General features: G+C 37.1%; 1 protein-coding gene across 2 annotated transcripts in view; it reads left to right on the top strand.

Moving 5' to 3' along the window:
- LOC143184831 (uncharacterized) overlaps window positions 1–22,889 on the top strand; it is a 395,905-nt gene that overhangs the window by 343,444 nt on the left and 29,572 nt on the right. For both annotated transcript variants that reach the window (XM_076387339.1, XM_076387338.1), the window contains exon 2: window positions 21,718–22,080. In XM_076387339.1, coding sequence (XP_076243454.1) covers window positions 21,718–22,080 — 363 coding nt within the window. The remainder of the gene's footprint in view (window positions 1–21,717; window positions 22,081–22,889) is intronic.

Below are 22,889 nucleotides of genomic sequence, written 5' to 3'. Positions count from 1 at the left end.
TAGATAAAAAAAACATACGTTTGAAAAAAATAAGCAAAGTCAACTTCATCAAATCTGATAAAACCTTTCAAACTGCATGTTTCGTGTTTAACAAAGTAAAACAGCGTTTTTATAAATCTGTACCCGAGAGCCAATACGACCCAAATCCTTTTTTGTTATTTTTCAAGAGAGCCGAAAAACAAATGCGATTATCCATTTCTTAACATAGTATTTGAAGTAGTCTATACTATTAAATTTCCTTCACCCATGATGTAACTGAACTAAATTTCTATTACTCTAATCAAGTGATGGAAAAGCAATAAGATTTTGCAAAAACGTAATTTTGAAAAAAATGAACTTGAATTAGTCTAGCTTTGAGGTACACAAATTTTCATCAGTCGCCACATCATAATCTGGCGATATGAACATCTTTATTCCCACCACAGAATCGCCCATGTGAATATCCTCATTTCCCACAAAAAGAATACACCACAAAACTGTCTACAAAAGAATAAAACTAATCGAAAAATACGATTAAAAGGAATAAAAGTGAGCACAGGGCTTGTTTCGCGGGTATACTTAATGATGAGGAGAGAATCGAATAAGAACAAAGTTGCAGAGAACGTTAAAAGAAACGCTTTTCCGATGCTTGCATTGAAGATCGTCAGCCACTTTGCACGTTGCGAGTTTCCACGAATCGCTGTTTCTTTATTCCAAGCGCGTGGCGATGGTTGGACGTATTAAATACGTGACAGGTTTCTAAGAATGCTCGTTCGTTAGTCTGACCGAGGTTTGTGGAAGAATTATTTAATTGAATGCGAAGAGAAATGAATGCTGGATGAAGTGACTTCAGAAGCTGGTTGTGAGGCCTGCATGCGACCAGCGTCTTTAATTAGTCGAGGTCGCTGGCGCCAGTCTTCACGCTCTTCGAAGACAAAGTGAAAATTATACTAATGATCAATTTTTCGTTCTCGCCCTTGAAGTACGGTTTTACATATTATCCAGAAAGAATTTTGGATCAGAATTCTTGGTTTAGATACTCATACAAATCATTTGGATTAATATTATTTAATTAGAATGTTTTCGTTACTTTCGTGAGATACAGGAAAACCTATTGAGAAGAGGAAGCAAAAAGAAGAAAACGTGAAATGTAAAAAAGTAAATAAATAAGTAGGTAGTAAATTAATGTTTCAAGGGAAAATATGGAAACAGGAAAATTAAGGTTCTTATAATTTGTCAAAATTGATAGATTACACAAAGGAAATTGTTAAAGTTAAATTGGTAATTTTTATTGAAGAAATATTGTTTCCCATTCACTCTAAAGCAAAGTTCATATCATATATGTAAATTTCTACTCCGTGCAACATTGTACAAGATTTACTTATATTATTTTCTGTGTAAAGTAATTATGGTTCTGTAGAATTTAAGAAAGGTAATTATTAATAAGCGTTCTTGGTTTGGTGACGATAACAATCTGCTAAATATACAATTGTGAAATATTTAAATTGAAATTTCACGTTGAAACTTGTCTTTATAAAATGCTGAAATTGTTTCTTTCCATTTATAGTAAAAAGCAAGTGCAAATCATAGCCAAGCTTACTAACTGCGAGCAAGAAAACTGCTGGTGTACCACGTTTCCTACCTCGCGGCACATAACAAGATTTTATTTTGTAACTCGCAAATCTCCCTGAGCGAGGTGAATTTGATATTTTTCCGTTAAAACATATGAGATGTTAAAATATTCAGCATAAATGTATTCAGGATAGACAGCAATTAATTAGCTTCATTAAATAAAATATTAAGGGATTCGTATTTACAGTATATATTAATATAATTTTAATCTTTGCTAATTCATATTAGGATATAACTATTTCCAAGACAATGTCATACAATAAAAAGAAGAACTTGCGTATAAAAAATCGTTCAGCCCAAGAAACTTAAATATCAAATATTTTTCAGACCAAAACTATAAATACTATCGAAGAATCCACTGTTGTGCCAGCTAGCGAAGTCAATTAATCACTCTAAAAATTATTTCAACTTCCCCCGACAATAAATGTCTCTCTCTCCGGTTATTTGCCAAATATCCCATCACAGACCCGCCAGCTTCGCCCTTCCTCATAGCTATCCTCCTACGTTATTTAAATTCACGTCAATACCCGTGAAGAGGATTCGATTCGCCAGTGGAGTAAGAAAGCCCTTGTCATATCGCATCTTTCTCGACTCGGTTTCCCCAGAATATTCAGGTCTCATTCTCAGACAACGATCCCCAATGGTCGTCCAGGAACTTAAGGGATTAACAGTTACGCTCTGTTTTCCCCGAGAATATTCTCGCCACGGCCACTAATTGCAGATAAACTATTCTCCATCGGGTTCCTCCGTCTCGGTGTGGACACGACGAGATAAGTACACAACGGGCAACGATGAGCAAACACAGAATGAATACTGCGGCGGCCAGGGTAGCCTAGACGTCGCCGCCAGTGTCGAGGCGTGAAGTAATCATGTTAATTGTAGCGTACACCCGCGCTACCTTGAATGCATGCAAAATGCGCCCGACTCGATACCCGATAAACGATACCGAGCCAGGGCACTTAACGAAATTACTGGATTCTCCGCGGACCGATAACTTCTGACCTGGGTGGCGGCGCGCGTGCATCCAACTCCCGCGACGCGATGCTTTTCTTCAGGCCAAATGGCATCTTGGCTAATTTGGGGTAATGGCGCTGGATCAGACCAGCCTAGCGTCTTGCGTCACTTGGTCGCTTCGTCATCTGTCGGAAGGATGGAGAGTCTTGTTCCTTGACACGATTAAATTGTTTAGGTATAGACCTTGGAGAATTGTCGTTGTGTGAGGGGTACGTTTTGTAGGTGGGTGACTGTGAGTAATGTAAAATGATTATACGTGTTAATTGCTTGATGTATTATTTATTGTAGTTAAGAAAAGTAGAACGGCGGACTTTGAGTGAAATCTGACGAAAACATGAAGTTCATTAGTTATTGTTTGTGTATGTGAGTTTTAATTGGAGTTTCGTGTTATTGTGTTTATAAATTCTTTATTTGTTATTGTTCGTTATTTTTACATGGTCGTTTGTTAGTACGATTATTACTGTTAGCTATTAACAGATATCAGTTAAGATACAATTTTTGTTTATTGATTGTACACATATCGTATGCATAAGATAATTCATAAATACTTGTCAATACTTTAGGGGGTGAATGTGCATACTTGAACAAGAAAAAATATCATGTATATGAATGGCTATGAACATATCCTGTATACCTTAGTTTTCTAGCTATGGATAATTAATATATAATAAGTTCTATTTTCTAGCTCATAAGGAATTTTAAGAATAGAGTATAAAATTGATAGAGACTTGAACTATGATTTAATATAGTCCGCTAGAAATAATAAAATTAAGCATTAATTAAACATTAAACATGTCTCTTGTTGAGTCAATTAATTAAAATCCTATTGTATACAAACTAATAAATTAGAAATAATCACATGATAGACTGAAGTCTTTAGAAAAACGATTACGATGCAGTACATAGAATCGCTGAAAACATTGAGACAACTGTAAGCTGTACGTGTTTTATTTCGTATTAGGATTTTCTTCATAATTCAATACTGTATGGACTTTGTATTTTTTATTTGCTTAGACTAATATTATCCCAGTATTTCTGGATTCTGTTCTAGAAACTACCATAAATTACTGATAAGCTTCCTGTATAATTTAGATTTGGTAAATACAAAATCTTGAATAGTTATGACTTTAATTGTTTCGCCTCGCCTGTGTACTTCGAATCTCTATAACATTGGAGACTTACCTTGTTCCTGAGAAACTTGGCGTATTTTGTCAGTCTGGTAAATAGGATTAAAATGTATGCTTGTGTATCTGACCTATAAATTCGATGTACTTATTCCATAAAATGCTATGTAGTACTTAAATCATAGCCAAACCTTCACCATGGTTGAATACCTCTTTCTTCGTATACTACCGATCGATTTTCGTTTTACTTGATAGTGTACAATATACCTTACTTGCATGTTTAACAACCGACTGGTTTATATACTTGTTATAAATTTCATCATCTTTGTACTACATTGATGAACATACAGTATTCGTTGAAAATTGTATTGGCTTGGAACTTTATTTAACCACTACATTGAGTAATTGTAGACGTGTACTATCACAAGATGTCATATTTTCCGTGTGAAATATGTCTAACTTGATGATTTATTCTACTGTCGGTGTGCCTATTTAGGTCAGACGCAGAAATATCAGGAAAATAAGTTCCCAAGTCAGACATTTTTAGCTAAAATAAGCTGATTCAATCTACACAAAAAACATACATTCCCAATTAAAAAAATAGTGCAACTACAAAATGCTCGCACGCTATTCCACTTATGACGAAAATATTACCATGAAAATGAAATCCTGCCATTTCTTTTTAATTTATATATCCAACTCGAACCTCCTGCACCTTAGCACATTGCATGTCACGCGAGACCAAGTGATAATCCGTCCCATCGTCCCCATAGACAGAATTCTAATTGGCTTCATCGAGGCCATTCGATAAATTCATTGCATCCGTTTAATAGTGTCGAGCCTGTTCGCAGAAAAAGAGTACCGATCAATTCTGTTGTTACCGTTTCCTCGCGTGCCCGATCACGTGCAACTGAAATTGCGTTAGCCTGCACCAGCGCGCGCGCGCAACTCTTGTCACACCTATTCTCGCTGTCCTTGCTGTCGGGCCCGTGTGTTAATACAGCACGGGTCACAATGTGCTGACCAATTCCGCGGCCCGTGGATTTCCGTCACGTACTGTTTTTCCGCCAATCGCGTGCCTTCTGCTCGAACCTCTCCCGCGTCATGTTTCAATCCGACACGTACAAACACGCACGTTAATAGCTTCGAGCCCGACCACGGTTGATCTTATCCACCTGAACTCGTCGTAAATATTTTGCACCCCCTATCTTTCTTTTATGGGTCGTGGCCCGACCTGGATGACAGCTTTCGAGAGGTATCGGCAGGTAATGGGCTCTGTAATTGGTCGTTCCTGGGGTGGGGGCAAAATCGACTCTGTTCAACAAGTGCTTGCCAGTCGAGCATCGGATATGATCGGTGGTGAATGGTTTTGATCCGCTGTGCGTGTCCGATTTGAAATTTTGTCTCGGTGTGCTCGAAGTTTATCGTGTTATCGAGTTTCGCTTGTGGGAAATGTTTGCTGAGTTCAATGGTCGGTTTTGTCCAACTCAGGTGTCCGCGAGTTTGTTGGGGATTAAAGCTATGTAAGTTATCCATTAGTTGTTCGTGAAAAGGACGTGGTGGTTGAAATGTTCTATTTGTAGCAGCGGTTCGTTATTTTGAGTTCATCAATTAACAATGTCGATGCTCGCAAATCAAACTGAATGTTTTGTCGAGGCAGGAATAGGATCGAATAATACGAATTAATATTATATAAATTAATACTGATAGTAAAGTTTTGTATTAAACTCATTGGTAGGCATTTTTCGATTAAGTTAATGGAAGAAGAAATACAAGGTATTATAAACCGCCTCACTTATTGTCAGTCTCTTTGTGAATTGTTTCTGCACTTGACAAATGTAGTAAGTAGAAACGCCCAGTATGCTATCAGACCTAGATTAATAGCTCTCGGCTCAAATTACTTTTTAATGCTTCTAACTTACATTTTCTTCATAACCAATTTTTTAAAGCATCTCTCATTATCACTAATCATTTTCGTTTCATCTTAGGAAGTGGAAAATCCTTAAAATTTTCTTCTTTGCCTTCTGAGGATACCGCCTCTCCAAAATAACAGAAATCAGTAGTATTCTTTCTTCTCTGATATTTTTGCAAATACAATGAGAAAGGCATCGACGTCATAGAAATTGTTTAAGTAGAAATATAGGGGACGGTGGATCGGATAAATCGAGGCAAGGATATCAGAATATCGCTTTCACTGATTTATTATCGCGGTCAGTAAAAAGAATTCATGCATATTCGGCCCGCCATTATCTTAAATTCAATCCCGTTTCCGGGAGGTTAAGCGTGAAAATTGCGCATGCAAATACGTTTATAAATCCCCGTCAGGGGTGAACAAGCCACTATGAAATCCTGTTTCTCGATGTTCCAGAAAATTGCGTTGGGTCTTCGCATGTTTCAATCAGAAACGGAAATGCGAGCTGCGCAGTCTGCGATTTCTATTATAAATTTTGCAGATAATGAAACCAGATAAGTATCAGGTTCCGATAGCATCGACCCTAACAAGTATTGATGGAAGTAGAATGTATCCGAGTCTAGGACATTAATACAAATATTGTAGGATTTTAGAAACGATACAAAATCAGGGAACATATAAAGGGAAGCAGGCACAGGAGAATTAATCGAAACATTTTCTCAGAGTTTCTTTAATGGAAGTTGAGTTCAGTAATTTTCAGTCATTTTTACTTATCAAACGAAAGTTCTATTTTTCATTATCTTCTTTCGGATATATTGTTGTACATAGAATATCATAAAAAATGGACATTTTAGAAGTATACATATTTTATTGCTGTGAAGTATATTTTCAACTTTTTTTAACTTCAGTATTTTTCAAATAATGAGATGCAGGGATATAAAAAAACAGCGAGTTAATTAAAACTTGCAAAAATGTGTACTTGGTTAACCTCTTAAATTCAAAGTTTAGCCATTTCTTTTATGTAGGATATTTTTAATGCTTTGTAAAATATTTTGTAAAATTCTACTTTTATTTCTATTAGAACGCATCTAATTTATGTGTAAGTAAAGTATTCTTCATAAAAGTTGCATCCATTTTTTAACTGCCAATTCTACAATTTCAAAATAACTAACAATAGTTATTGCCTTTGAAGGATTTAAAGAATTTTTCAATCTTTAATGTCACATTACAACAAAATTCTAGCGTCTCCCAAATTAAAATGTTTCTACTCAGTTACAAATTAGTAAGAACAACATCTAAAATTTATTACTCATAATTAGCTTCAAACTTTAATGAAAATGTAATAGTACATACAATTAGCATAGTATACCTCAGCATTTTTCTTGGAGAATATGAATCACTTCCAATTATTTTGCAACCTTCTGATCTTCTTAGCTATCGAACTCCTGTTCCCACACAATCACGTTCCATCGATCACTGGGGAAGTCCCACACATCCAATACCGTGAATCACAAAAAGATTTGCTTATAAGTGTGTCGCGGTTTTTGTGCAAGCCACCCCCGCAGCATAGCTCGGTTCCTACGGGAGACCAGGTTTTCGCACCGAAATACCTTGAATACTTTACACGAAGAATATCCTTCACCTCCTCCTCTCGTTTCTGCCTCAAGTACACATGTATATTCCGTGAAGTGATAGCTTTGAAGGGAAAGAAATAAAAAAATTCAAGGAGAGGGACCCGTGCTCTGCAGTTTGGGACAGTTCACTCATCCACGAATATTTTTATTTTGACCAATGGAGAAACTATGCAAGGCTTGTCATCCCCACATGTTAGACAATATGTACAGAATGTCCTCTTCAAACAATTTAGCGAAGCCTTAGTAGTACATCTTCCATCAAGATTCAAATCGCTTGCAAGTTATTTGATAAACGACTTCTAAAGATCACGATTTTAGAGCACTTTGTCAGTCAAGCAAGAAAAACAGATAAGGTTTAGACGATTTAACTTCTGTATTCTAGAATGTAAACCTGGATATTATGTTCATAGATATAATAGGTTTTAGGATGCTGTAGATATCCATTTCTAACAAAGCTTATAACTTTCTTGAAACTCTATATAACGTTTCTTTTTTATTTTTACTTATTATGCTTAGATAGTTTGCCCGAAGAAATTGGAAGGACCTTGTATATTTTGGGTTATCTTAATCTGCCTCCAGTGCTACTAGAGGACCAGGCATACATGTAAAGGTTAAACCCAAAACTGTTATGTGAACACAATTTCGTATAAAATTTTCTTACTCAAAACGTGAATATTTTTCTATGAGCGTGCAAAAGGGTTATCACTGAAAAAGAATTATTCCGTACTGAAATGTCGCATCACAAACTAGTTTGTTTGTACAAAACGTTCAGCTCCACTGTAGCTCGTCGAACGAAGTAATTGATTCGGATAGTCACTGATCTCGCTAAACAATTGGTAGTAGTTTGATTAAAAATTTCCATTACCGGAAATTTCAAGCGCACAATGTCTGTATTCAACGAATCAGAAAGTTTCTAATGGAATGTCGATCGACGTTGCCGTTGTATTCGTAAATTAAAGTGCTTTACGGGTGTTTGTGTTGCAAATTTCCTGTGATCTGCAATTCATCGTACTATTTTTTACTCTTAGTTTACGTTAAATATGTATGCACCATAATATGACCACTGTGTTCGCGGATTCAACAGATTGAGGCGACTTCGGCCACGAAATTAGGGTTTCTCACGCAACCTGGACAAACTCGTTCAATTAATCGGCAAGAGTGAATACTACGATCCCATCTCCATTAGGGAATAAGAAATAACGATAATCAATTCCACGTAGCACGCGACTTCGAGCTTTAAATCACTATTGAGAGAAGATAATATCATATGAATCATAGAGAATAATGAATTGCTCAAATGAAGAAATGATCGATTCCATAAAATAGGAAGCACAGGAAAATCACGATAAGATACATAATAATGTAGTTTTTAATTTTATTTAAATTTTGAATTTTAATTCTAGATTTTTTGAAATACAAAGTTTATTTCAATTTTTTAAATATTGAAGTTGTAAAACATTTAAAGCCGCAAGTTTTTTCATTCTTTTTTCTTCGAGGAAAATGTAATTACGCCACAGAAAAATTGCTTTGGGAATTATTTTTTTTGCCTGACAGTCACTGTATTGTTCTTCTAAACTCTGAACAGTTATTCATCTCCAGTACCTATGCACATTCAAAATCTTTGTTTCAAATTCTATAAAGACTTCCAAGTTTATATCACGCTATGTAGCAGACAGTCATCTCTATGTTCAATCCAGTCAACATTATTCCCACGATTTACTAATCCATTTTATATCTAATACAATGAAATCTTAACGATTGAACAGTCCCTACTTACCCAATAGCTTAGATCAGTACCATCTCCCTTTGCGCACTTGTCAATATTTATTTATTCCTTCACTATTCAATTATGCGCATTACTGAGCAGACCAGCTGACATTGTTGAACAGATATACAGATCCTCTCTCCACCTCTTGATCTTTTGCAGATCTTTTAATGATTCTGCGTTGGTCATGCTTACGTCACATCTGACGATCCTTTTGACAACCTTTTCAAACGGTTTAAGAATTCGCTTCCACTTGACATCATCATTTCACTGGGGCATCATTCGTGGAAAGAAACTCCGTAAAAAGGTCTCCGCATGATGTGTAACTCTTTGACGCGCAGACAGGCGGCTTTGCAACCTTCTCGTTTCCGCTTTTATTACTGAGCTCGCCTCTAACGACCCGCAATCACGTGCCGTTCTAATCATTCATTTCTGGAAAATAACACGCCTCCTACTTGCGTATTCGCAGTTTGTAGACGTTCCAGAGAGACCGTTGAAGGTCGGCGAACGCGGCTGCGAAACTCCTTTAATCACAGAGCTCCTGGCTACCCTTCCATCCTCTCCGTCTTCATCCCTTGCCTCGACATTAGATGTAATTCCAAACAAGCGACGGTAATGTAGTTTGATGTAACGAGGAAGTCCAGTCCGCTTATTGTTTGCGAAGTACAGTGTTCCCGAACCGCTATCTGTCCATGAACAATTATATTTCATCTTGAAGGTGTATAAACTATTGAAAATGCTATTTTATTAACGAATAAAATTTTTCTTATGCACGTTTTTATATATTCAAAATATTTAGACCAGTCTAAGTTATTCGACTATTATTAGTATTAGTCTGAAAATGTATCATTGAGAATTTTAAAGACGTTTAAGATGAAAACTATGAAGGACTAAGGTCGATTTATTTGACTAAAAATCGTTAGAATATTAAAATGAGTAATAATTCTTCTAAATAGCAAACTGACAGTTGGTATTAAATTGTAGGTGGTTCGCGGATTGTTCACTAAGTTTAAAGTGCTACAAAAAAAATACAATAAAGGGTAGCATCCAATTTTTGTATAAATAAACGACCTAAACATTAACCTACAAACTAACGTTGAACCTTTGACCCCGATGTATTAGGATGGTGACCTCTATCTTCTCTTATTCGTTTTGTAGGTTTCTATTCCATGCAAAAATTCCATTTTCAAATTTCTTTAACAAGGAAAGCCCACGGGCACATAAATCTGTTGTACACGTAGAATAAGACTGGGTATAATTTGTAGTATGCACATAGTGTAATAAAATTCTCATACTATTTGTCAAAATGAGTTTTCGCTCTTAAGAAAAAAAGTTTTAGAGTCTTATTATAAATATAGGCAGTGTTTAACGTTAACACTTTGTTAGTCGTATGTATACTTCTGATAATGTTCATATTTCGGGGTATGTAGAAAGAAGTTTCATATCAGCTTCCAAAAATTTAAATTAAGTTTGTTTTCCAAAATTATTTAAAATTTGTGATAAAAATTTAACATTTTTGACGTGTGCATGGTTAGTATTTCTTTTTTAAGTTTTTATCATATGTGAGCTCTCCTTGCAAGTGCTGTATTGAGCATACTTCTTCTATTACTTACCTCAAACCTTGTTTTGTATTCACATACTTTTTACTCATTTCTAAATTAATGGAAATAACCCTTATCATGTCCTTGGGGAAGTCCCTTACGACCCCATACATTTAACATACTAAGAGGGGTCCCGTTATAACCCCATATCCCGAAGTATGAAACATTATACCTACTTGTAGACGTTTCGTTTACGAAAATCATATAATAAAATCATCAGTTCTTATTCGAGACCATAGAAATACAGAAATATATCTATCCTTTTTCTTTCCTGCTATCTTTCTTCTTTTTCTTCTTCTCTTGCAGCGTGTTCTTTAATTTTGTATTACTATATTCAGGTTATTTTAGTTTATGTTCCTTTATTGAAACACAAAAATAAAGGAAAAAGAAAAACATAAATCTTATAAATCTATATTAATAATATAATTAACGCTAAGTTAAAATTAAGATTACGATTTTATTGGTATTTGTATCACAGTCAATAGAATCAACCATTAAATAAAGAAACAATGAAAATAATACTTAAAAACAGATGAAACTATAACGGGGTCTCTTAGGACCCTTCTTGGTAAAGAATTTTAATCATCATACCTTGGAATGCTGAAGGTTAATCCCACTATCAAAAATAATACTTATGCTTTCACGAATTCTATACATCCTCTAAAATATTGCCATTTTGCTAGCCAACTTTACAACCCCTGACAAACCTACCTCAGTACACACTCCTCAGTTAAGAAGCAGTCCTCAAACTTGCCAACGGACAGCGGTCAGTCGTTACTAAACATCCGAACGCTTTGTTCCAAGGCGTGTGATGCAAGCTCGAGATTATCGCTATAACCGACCGGGGCAGGTCGTTGGGAAATATCGCCGAGCATGGCATTCGACCATTTTTCGTATCACGATAAGCCTGTTCGAGGAGACCTTGCCCCCGTAGATGGTGGTAAAGGATCGTTCATAAGGTGTGGGTGTTGATTAAGTTGGTAGCATGCAAATCGTTCATTCCCGTGTCTACCCTCCTTCGTCTACCCTTTTATCAGCCAGACAAACTACCCCTGGACTCGCTGGCTCCTGTTCGCACAGCGAACCATATGCCGCGGGGAACGACGAGTGGGGGAAACGTAATTATATGCAATTTATCATAATTGAGGACGGTATCGTGATTGTGATCTGGCGAAAACTGTCTACGCAGCCAGAGAACGTGGCGCATGATACACGGAAGATCCGCTACGTCGTGATGTTTCCAGGAAATCGTGTATAGTTATCGTTGGTGCATCCCTCTCTTAATTCCCGCTATCTCTTCATCAGCGGACTCTGCGTAGCTAAGCTTGTAATTACCACTTGTGTTACTGGGTTAGATGTTTCTTTCGACAAACAAGGTTCCCATCAGTCTTTTTTCATTGTATGACGAGCTGTCGGCCAGTGGTCGGGTTGTTAACCTCCTAACTGGGTTCTTTTTTAAATAAAAATATGCACGGGGTGGATATCTTATAAGGACAGAACCTGGAAAGCGAATTTGTTTATTGAAATAGGTTATGTTTTGGGGATATTGATCTTTCGTAAGGAGTTGAACTCTCCTTAGAAAGAGGTCTCTTCAGAAAGCTTGAGTCTGTTCGAGAAAGTGAAGTCTCTTGACAAGTTGAATTCTCGAGCAGTTGAACTCCTACTACAAATTAACCTTTCTCGATAAGTTCTACTCTCTTGGCATGTACTTTCCTAAAGAGTCTAACTCTCTCAAAAAGTTGAACTTTTCCAAGAAGCAGACTTCTCTCGAAAAATGACCTATGCAATGATAATGTGGTTCCAAACAAACTGAACATTACAGTCCTTTTTCAAAGCAAATTTATTCCGCACTAATTTGTACGTCAGATTCAGATTACTACGAATTCCGGAATCACAATACGCTAGGAGCTTTGTATGTTAACTAATTTAACGTAATTACCTACTACAAATGATTGAAACTCACTGCAATTAACAGTAAACGTTCTCCTAAAGCTCTCGAGAGTTCAGCTATTATGTTTATGTCCATAGTTTCAACACTTGGTCTGCTTGCGAATTGTTTCATTCAAAAGATACTTTCCATAAAAGTTATTGTTTCCTCCGATCTCCAGACTATTACGAAACCGTAGCTTGTTCAAATTAAGAGATAGTCCATAAAGTAGCCGCGAATTCTACCAGCTAAAGAGGCGGTTGCATTTAGCGATTCTTAATCGATCCCTCTGGACAATCTTACTAGGAAATAGTCGGTTGCTGCAATAATTCACCAATGAATCCTATTGTTTATGGAGTTCGTGGTTTCTACAACCATTATTTGAGGGATTTGATGCATTTGAAGCATGCAGATAATAATAGCAATTTCGAAATAAAATAAACTTTCCTTATGCTCCATTATTATATGTATGAAATCAAAGTATAATACACGTCATAAGGATGAATGAAGCTAGTTTTGAAATACTCTATACTTTCTCTTAGAAGACTTCCTTCGGTATATTTTAACATACTGCTGCGTCTCTTTTAACTCTCGAACACTAGTTTTTCAGTCCACTAAAAAAGAAAAAGCAAAGAAAAATGACCTCATGCTTCAACTTCAACGCTCACTCTGTATTAATTCAAGTGAAGAATTACCTGGTGAAGAAAGAAAATTCCTTTAGCATCTTATGTTTCTTTGCTCCTTGGAACTACTTTTTTGTGATTACTCGGAATCATGATAAAACTAAAAAAGCTAAGACTTTTGGAAACTATCTTTTCTACCATTTTGTTTGTTAAGCAAGGAACGGTTCAGCAATTAGAAGCCTCAATTAATCGCTGAAAGGCCCTAGCTGTAACGTCGCTGCCAGTGGGAATTAGAAATTACATGGACGCGCGCGCTGAAGGCGTCGAATCGTTTTCGAGATCAGTGAGCAGATCGTCACGGATTTGGAAGGTGTCGTTCTTGTTGAAATGCCCGTTCTCATGCAAACCACAGGAGGATGTAGGGGGAGGAGGGGCGGTAAACAGAGCAGAAGAAACTCGTTTATCGAAAGGCTACGGAGCACAAGCTTATACTTCATCTTGCCAGAGGCATTAGTCGGTTACGTGCTCGCCTGGCTGCATGTTTAAGCTACTCCTCGCTCTTTTATCACGTTCACGTGTCAGAATGTAATGTCATTCGCGACACGGTGTGTACGCGACGATTTATCATTTCGCAAAAATGGAACGTTGGGCGTAATTTAGTACTGTTAGCTCGGTCAGACTCGATCTTTTTATTTGCCACCCTCTTCCTGCCCAGGAAAGAAACTAGATCGTTCTCGCGCTAATGGAGCTAGACAATGGAGGAGTTCTTTCGTCACTACGGAATTGTAATTTGGAACTATATAGTGTTTGATACTGTGTTTGTATTAATTTTTAACTGATGGGGTGTGATTGAAATAGTCTGGGTAAGTCTTTTCTCTTCAAATCTCTGGAGATATTCGATCGATCACGGTAGATTGTCCTATAAGTAGTATTGATCTTCGTTTCGTATCTTGGGTCAGAGGAGTAAATGCGTTCTAAAGGAACTGAGGTACCCATTTACAGTTATACTCTGGGGATCCAAACAAAAGGACGATTCTGTTGTGAGATTTAGAAATCAGAATTGGATACTTGCAAAATAAAACTTCGAATAAGTATTTGAATATTGAAATATTTGAAAATTTAAATATTTGAAATTTTGAATAAATATTTGAATATTTGAATAGCTAAATGAATTTATGGAAAGATGTGAAAACAACATAAAATTGCCACAGCATGTACGAAAAGGAATATATTCTTTATTGAATCCACTTAAAAGAAGACAGCACAGCATACCGAAACACAAAATCTGTCAAAGCAAAAATCGTGTATAAGATAAAATATGAAGATAACGAAAATCATTTCTGAAACTTGACTCAATGTAACAACTCTGTCGTTCTGGTTTACGACACCAGGAACAGAGAAAACTTTTTCTCAGCTTTCGGTTTAAGCGATCTAGCAATTTACGCTGCGTAGACAGCGCAGCAGCAGCAGCAAACGTGGGATTTACTCTTCTCCTACTTTATTCTCATCTCGGCCTCCATCAACCGTTGAACGATGTAATTCCATTCCTTTGTTATCCTTGAAATTGTTTCTGTATTATCGGCTAAACAAACAGCCGCGCTGTTATCATCATTCCTATTATCGTCATCCTATGGCATCGACGTCGGAGAAATGCACCCACGACGCTCTTGTCTAGCGCGATAAACGCGTGGAAATTGGATTCGTCTCGAACGAGCAATCTTGCATTTACTATTTTGATGTACACTTCGCGACTGCGTTCCCATATCCTTCTTAAGGGAACCGCATGGAAGATAATTGTCGTTGAAAAATTCCCCAGCCCCGAATTGCTTAAGCGAATACTTGTCAGGTGAAAAATTATTTAGTAAAACTAGAAAATTTCTAATTTTCTCTACATCTTTTTTACAATTCATTATTTCCAAGTAACTTACATTGCTATTGTAGTTATTCACAGTTCCATTTGTTGGGTCGTGGACGTAAAACTACATCTCTCTCAAACGTTAGTTTAGAGTAACCCACTTTCCCGCGACAGAAAAAGGAAATGAACTCAAATCGTGAGCCACTAATTTAACGTTCCAGCAACCGTGTTATGCATATTCCCTGCTTGAAGAGGATTCCACCTTCAAACCGAACACTTATTAGACGGCTAGGTGGGAACGAGTCAAAGGGTTCACCGTTAAAATTAATGTCGACAAATCTCGCAATTGAAGACGGGACCAGTCGTCGGGCTCTTTGACGAAGCCTGGGGACTCGTACAAAGACGCTAATTTGTAACCTGCATGGTAGGAAATACTCTTCAAGTTGATCACCGTCCGAACAACTTGCTTGCGATGCATGACGAGACGACGTCGTTGCAAACTCTGTCCCGTTGGATACGTAGATTTCGACCATGTTGTCCTGTTTGCCACGCGTCTGTCCCTCGTACCCTCTTTCGTTGAAAATTTAACCCCTCTGCCACCCATTCCCTCCCTTGTGCGCGTCCTTTGAAACTGCCCGGCCAGAGAGAGGTCCTTAATCAAAGTTGACAAAGTTACTGTCATTCCTTCCGCGGCCACGTCAGGATTTATTTGCAAACGCGGCATGAAACAGAAATTACAAACGATTTAGCAGGGAACGCCGCGCATGGGAATTTCCTTTGGGTGGTGCGTCCTCTTTCGGGACCACGGTGGCTGATTTCAGAACAGGGATAATTAATGACAAACGACACGGTTTCGGCCGCTTGCGGTCCTGTGGATTCGTGGACCCCTATTCTGCAACCTTCAGTGAATGTTTTAATAAGGTTACGGGAACATCGAGGTTCATCGTTGTAAGGTTTGCGAATTTTGAAATACAATAGGCACAGTTTTACTGGGAAAAGTTTCGATACTGGTAGAATTTTTGGGAAATTGCTTTTAGTAAAATTATTTAATTTAGTAGAATTTTCTGCGAGCTTCTATGTATATGGCAGCCTCGTAACAAAACTGTCAAGTCGGAAACATTTAACACGTTAAGGCATATTCTCAGGGAAACAACAAACTAAAAATGTGTCACAAATTTTATTGCTGTCAATCCTAATAGTATTCATCTTTGCATTTAACTGAGTCAAACTTCGTTTAATTCATTATAAATTCTCAGTTCGAAAACTGAATAATTAACATTCTTTCGAACACTATATGTTTCTTCCATTTTGACTCATTTCTTCAAAAGCTATAAATTACTTCTTGTGGTGAATCCTGGAGAAATAAAAAATGATCATTTGTATAGCCATTTTGCAAAAGATTCCTAATAACAATTCATTCATTTCATTTGTACAGTATCCAATCAAAATGGATACATATTACGGTATTGTACCGTATCCAATCAAAATTTAATTAAAATCGTTTGAGTTGCTTGACAGAAAGTAGGTCTTGAAGTTCGACTGTTTTCCATATGGATCATGCTGGTCCCCTGTTGGTCCCCTTGAAAAGTCTTCAAAAAATCTCGAAAAACGAGTAACTTTTCAGCGATAAAATTAAAACGAAAATTCGAGGTTGAATGGGCCAGTCGAAGTACACGAACGTGCACAGACAATTTCATCGATGGTGTGGACCGTCGCAGAGGCGGAACATTTCCTCGCAGTTTCGCGGTCGAGTAACTTTCATCACTCCACAGATATGTCGTGTGTATAAGTTGCCGCAGTGAGGCTCAATGAAAAGTGAAAATTTTCGCGCGGCCCCCCGACACCAACGCCATAAATTTCCGTGAACTTTCGTCGTGGACAAAGCGGCGAGCTTCTCCATGGTCCGGAAAGTTTCCAGCTGGCGAAAAAGCGAGACACCAACGACCAGCATTTACGCGTGGAGCGAAAAAATAACAGTCAGAAGGGAGAAGGAAGGCAGATTTTTTTTATTGCCACGAGAAGAGTTTCTTTCAAGGGACAGCATTTTATAATTATCAGCGTCCACCCCCTTCCTTAGTTTTCCTTTGTTCCTGCAATTACAGCGAAGTGGTTCCGCGGTTGCTGCGACAACATCAGCAATGAGAACACTTACAGGAAAGATCTTTGAAGTTTTTAATGATTTGTGTAGTGATCGCGATTTACGCTTCAACTTCTGCGTGAGTGGTAATTAATAGACTATTAAACTGTCTTTATAATAAGATATTTGGTAGAAGTCTTATCAAGGATTGCATTTCCTTGCTGGATATTAATTATTGAATAGCTTGCTTTTGTTTTTTCTCAAAAGTAGCTTGGTTCATGAGCCAGTCATTTGAGTCTAAATAATATTATATACTGTAGATGTAGGTCAATACCTAATACATAAAATGTTATATAGTACCGATGAAACTTGATCTGTAAAGTGTCCTTCAAAGTTCTGAGACTCTTATGGTCTGGCATCATACAGCCCTCACTCCTGCAACTTCGAAGTCAAAATTACAAGTTGATAAAATTAGAAATTGTTGAATGAGGTATATAATTCATAAAAGTAATTCTTACTTATGTATCTTTCTAGTTTTATTCACCATTAATTAAGAAAAAAGTAACGTTTGCAAAAAATAAAACTTATGTAAGAAATACCATACCAATACTATGTAAGAATAATATACCAGTCTGGGTAATAAGTCAGTCATTTTGGCTATTCTGACAATCCTAGTGTTAATTCAGAGAATGCAAATAATCCAGGATCGATTTTACCATATAGGTTGTGTCCTTGTGAAGTGTACCTTGTGGTGATCCACTGTTTAAGAGTATACCACTTCGGGTCTGTGTACATTGTGGTGACCCGCTATTTAAGTATATACTTACTCACGATTCAGGTCAGTGCCGTCACCAATCCAAAGTCGATTTAATTCGTGAGTTCAATGTCTGTTCTTAATGCTGTAACTGCATCATTATTATACTTTGAAAAATTTTATTACCAACATATTTTCCACGTACGAATCTTAAGAGAACAGTAGCAAGAATGTACCATCCTTTTAAAACTGTTAGAATACTCTCTCCCCTTAATATTTGAATAACATTTACCCAAGTCCAAAAATTAGAGCACTCAAAATAAAATTGAAGAGGTACAGAACATTTTTAGAAACTTCTTTCTTTTTTTTAAGTCGAACCATCCATCACGAAGTTTTTCTATCACTACAACTCTTAAATGGTTCAAAGAGCAGAAGTTATTCCTGTTATCCATAACCATTTAGCTGTTTAAAATTCATTTCATAAAATAACCAAAAGTCCTCGAACTGAAGTTTTCCTGGCTTTCAGGAATTTCCAAAGCGAGATGCAAATGTTAAGTATCATTAAGTATGCATTTGTTGCAGCAGGCGGTTCGTCGCAGGTAAAATAATAAATTATTCAACGTGGTTTCGATTCTCGTTGAATTTAGTTGAAAATTCGAATTTACCGCTGCGAAGCACGACAGAGGAAAAGAGAACAATCCAGCTATTTAATTAAGCTGACTGGCAAACGCGGGCAATTTTTCAGTGACTAACGCCCGAGCGAAATTCGAGTTTTCTGCTCCGCGCGACGTTTTGATCCGTAAAGCAGATTTGAGGCTTAATTATTTAATCGTGACGCTGAATACGTGCGAATAAAATATGCAGCTGAATTACTTCGTATACCCTACTTCACAGTGATGTCTGCTGTTCTTCCAGAAATAAAGCACACGACGAGTTATTAACCTAAAAATTGCAGATCATAGACACTAGTATTTTCATTTTTAAATACATCAAGGATAATGACTTACTTTAATCAGGATTTTTACTGCCATGTCACTCGCATGTGGGTAACAATTCTAAATCTGAGAGCCAGTCTAGCCCACGTCTACTTTCTTTTATATTTAGATTTTTACAGGATCATCCTGCTTTTTCTTCATTTTATTAGAATAACAGGGATTTAGTTAAGACACGATATAACTGAAGGAAATGTAATAGCATAAACTACTTGAATTACTATGCCAAAGAGTGGGTAATCTCAATTTTTTTTTGGCTCTCTTGAAAAATAATAAAAACAGACTTGAGTGGTATTAGTTTTCAGACACAAAATTTTCGTATGATCGCGGCTAATATTAATTTAAACGATGATGAATCAGGGTAATAATAAATTGTAACGACAGCTACTAAAAAGAGGAGAGGATTCTAGAATAAACAACTAAAAATCAAGAGCTACCTGACAATTTAAGTGTCTCAACCAATGGGGTGCCTTTGTTAGATAAATATTTATGAATTTAGAAATAACAATGACAAAGTATGTGCAAAATAATTGCAAACACTGGGAGACGTTTATCTACGGGTGCATTCCCCTTAACAGGATGCACACGTGGAAATGTGGCTGAACGCCAGCTGCATACGAACGCGAAACAATTTTCTTCCTGACTCTCTGGCATATACCTACCCAAAAATTAACAGAATTATCGCGAGGCAACGGCCACGTCGAAACGAATTTCTCGTCCGTGTTCCCCATGAATTTCAAAACATTCTCAAATTGCGGTGAAATTCGCAGAAAAGGGAAACCGTATCAGGCTCTATGAAATTTGGCATCACTCAAGGCAACATTGGTCCACGATGAATAATTACGCAACCATCTCGTTACAACAATATCGCAATAACGTTCTCTGTGGCAGTTAAACAGTAATTTGCATTTCACATCGTTTATTATGCAATGCGTCCTATCAACGACGGCGCATACATTCATTTGTACAATAATTGCTGCACCATCGACAGTATACTCAAAGTGGGAAGTATAACGAATCTAGAATTCCATTTCCTAAAATTCGAAACAATTAGACTGAGTTGTAGTTAGAAATTCTGCTTATCAATGTTACCGAAATTGTTTGACAGCTTTAATCTTTAAAAAAATATGGAAGTGAATTATTTGGAGAATAACACAGATTAGAAATTCGTTTATCTTTTCTTTGGGAATATTCTGCCTGGGACATTACGATGTTTCTTTTTTGTTCCATGTTTTTTTCGAACCTTTTAAAGCGTTAGGGAAGTGGTTTACATGATGAGTTTGTAGAACACTAGATCTTTAAAATGGGAGTTTGATGAAATTTCAATCTCAATATTGTAATTTCTTACTGCAAGAACTTTCTGGAATTGATGAATATAATTTTGGAATATTTAAGAAGAAAGTAATTCGTGTTGAAGTGTTTTAATAAGATTATTACTAACTGTACAATTACGTGTTGTTATTAATTTTGGTAATTAAAATACTTAAAACTGGAATTAGTTTCTGTGCCGAAAACAGACATAACATAAATTTGTAAACATTTACATACATAATATGTGGCTGCGTAAATTTAAATTGGTCACTTGAAGAAATTTACATTTAATTTTCAACCCTACGTACTTTTGCCAAGTTTGTTACACTTTTACTGTTTTCAAGCTTTTTAATTGACACACATTTTGTGTAAAAAATTGGAGCTACACTTTCGCTTAGTTACCATTATCACATCATACAATATTTGGTATCATTATTAAATCATAGTAATGAAATTTATTAAGTAACGAAAAAGAAGCATATAGGGGCACACTATGTAACATTATACAGGGTGAGTTACACAACTATATTACCTGAATTTCCTTGTTATATATATTTAACTACATAACGTTTATAGCTATTCAACTATAAGTATAGTATATAACTACAGTTTATTATAGTTAAATAAGAAAATCTGTCACCCTGTATAATATTAAACAGAGTATTCCAAAACTGATGGTACAAGCAGAATATCAGTAATTCTACATGAAACAACAAGTCGAAAATGTAGAATAAATTTTTCTGATATCAAGCTTCGTTTTGGTGAAAATTAAGTTGATATATTGAGTACAAATGTACAGTAATATAGTTTTGTGTGCATTAAGGTTATACATGGTAAAAGGAGCACTGTTGAACTGGCTATTGGCTGTCTTTACGGTGAGCTAAAAGCGTTCCTCTTTCCTCATTTAACCCTCAAATGCCTAGACTTGAAAATTCAAAGTTCATTCTCTCGAAACAAAGTCTACCATCAACAAATTTCATCCCATATTTTCGTCTTATTTTTTCATGTAGGATCACCCTTTCCAGCTCGTACCATCAGCTCTGGGACACCCTGTATGTAAATACTACGTATTTGAAACAGGAAAACGCATCCCTTGCCAAAAACATTCTATTCAGATAACAGAACGTACGGACGTTAAAGCGTCCGGATATTAGGGTATTCGGATAATGGGGTCTCGGATATCGGTGGCTTTATTGCTGTATAAACCCTGTGACCCCGCTATACGAACTAAAGGTCAAGGATACTCTTCAATGATTCTTCACACAATCTCAAGCGCCCACGAGCGTTACTTCCTCAATATCACTGAAACGCATCAGTCGAAACAGGCCAGGGTCCCCTTCTTGTCTGTCCCATCGGTCGTTGAATTAAGCCCGCCTTTCGTCACAGCAGTGCCTCGTCTCGCCCCTCGTCGCGAAGAAGCACAGGGGGGCCGAGGCGAGGAAAAAGCCCGACACACCGAGAATCGATCCGACGACACCTTTCTTTCTCACCCGGTTGGTCTTCTTGTGATTTTCCAGAATGCTGGCAGTTCGTGATAAAAAGCGTGAACATACCAGCGCTGGTGAAGGCCGGCGACACGGATTACGTGATCCTGGACTGCGACTACGATTTCGAGAACACGTCGACTAAGGGATTAGTCGTGAAATGGTTCTTCAACACCAACGAACTGGCTTACCAATGGATATACGGGATGAACCCCAAGGCTGGCGAGCTCACCAAGAAGTACGTCGACCTGACGTACGAAGCCAGCGACGATCCGTACACCAAGTACCGAGCCATGAAATTGAATAAGCCCGGTATCGATCTTACTGGCGACTACAAGTGCGTCATATCCACTTACGCGGACGAGCGGACCGCGAGCGGCTCCATGGTTGTGTATTGTAAGTATCCCTGTATTTACGGCTTGACCAAGCCTGCCTTGATTTACGATCCTTTATACCGATTTATGCCGAATCGAACAGCCCTGGCAATTATCCTCTCCCTATCGGGCTTGTGCTTTTTCCCTGCTCACTGGCTTGATAGTCGCAATCGTTCGACCCGATGCTCGCGAAAAATCGTGCCTCGGCTGGACACTGTGGTTGCTGGTTCGAGTTGGACCCAGTGTGACCCTTTTTTGGTTTTGATCTGGGTTCAGCTGTAATTGGGGGAATATTATTGATGGTCTTTGTTCTTTTGGGTTGGTTGAGAATGCTGTCATTCGTGTTTGTAAAAGTTCATTGCTTTTTATTATTTGAGGGAGTGTTAACGTTTAGAGGGGCAATTTTTGAGGGATTTTTTGAACTGGAAAGTGGGAGACTAAAGGAGAGGAGTTGAAGTTTTTCATGCATGCTTGTTTATGATTCAAAAATGCAGAGTGAAATTGTTGAAAGCGAGTGAAAGCATTTTTTCGTAGTTTTGTCAGAAATTTGTTTTTGGATTTTGGATTTTGTATTTTGTAAGCTACAGAGTTTATGTATTAGTAGACTGAGAAGTTGGGAATTTTCTGTGTACCACTAGGATTGCAGTGATCCTACTATATTATGCTGAAATATTGAAACTGTACCAATTAAAAGTTAGTAGATGCATGTGTAATATTTGTTTCAGTAATTGTTTACTCTAATAATCACTTTAGACCTTTAAAATCAACAAGTGAGTAGTGATGATACCAATATCGTTTTAATACAATTACATTTTATTTGTCTTCCTGCAT

The sequence above is a fragment of the Calliopsis andreniformis genome, chromosome 10, assembly GCF_051401765.1.
Source record: "Calliopsis andreniformis isolate RMS-2024a chromosome 10, iyCalAndr_principal, whole genome shotgun sequence".
Taxonomy (NCBI): domain Eukaryota; kingdom Metazoa; phylum Arthropoda; class Insecta; order Hymenoptera; family Andrenidae; genus Calliopsis; species Calliopsis andreniformis.
The sequence above is the reverse complement of the archived record's forward strand: the minus strand, read 5'-3'. Positions and strand labels throughout refer to the sequence as shown.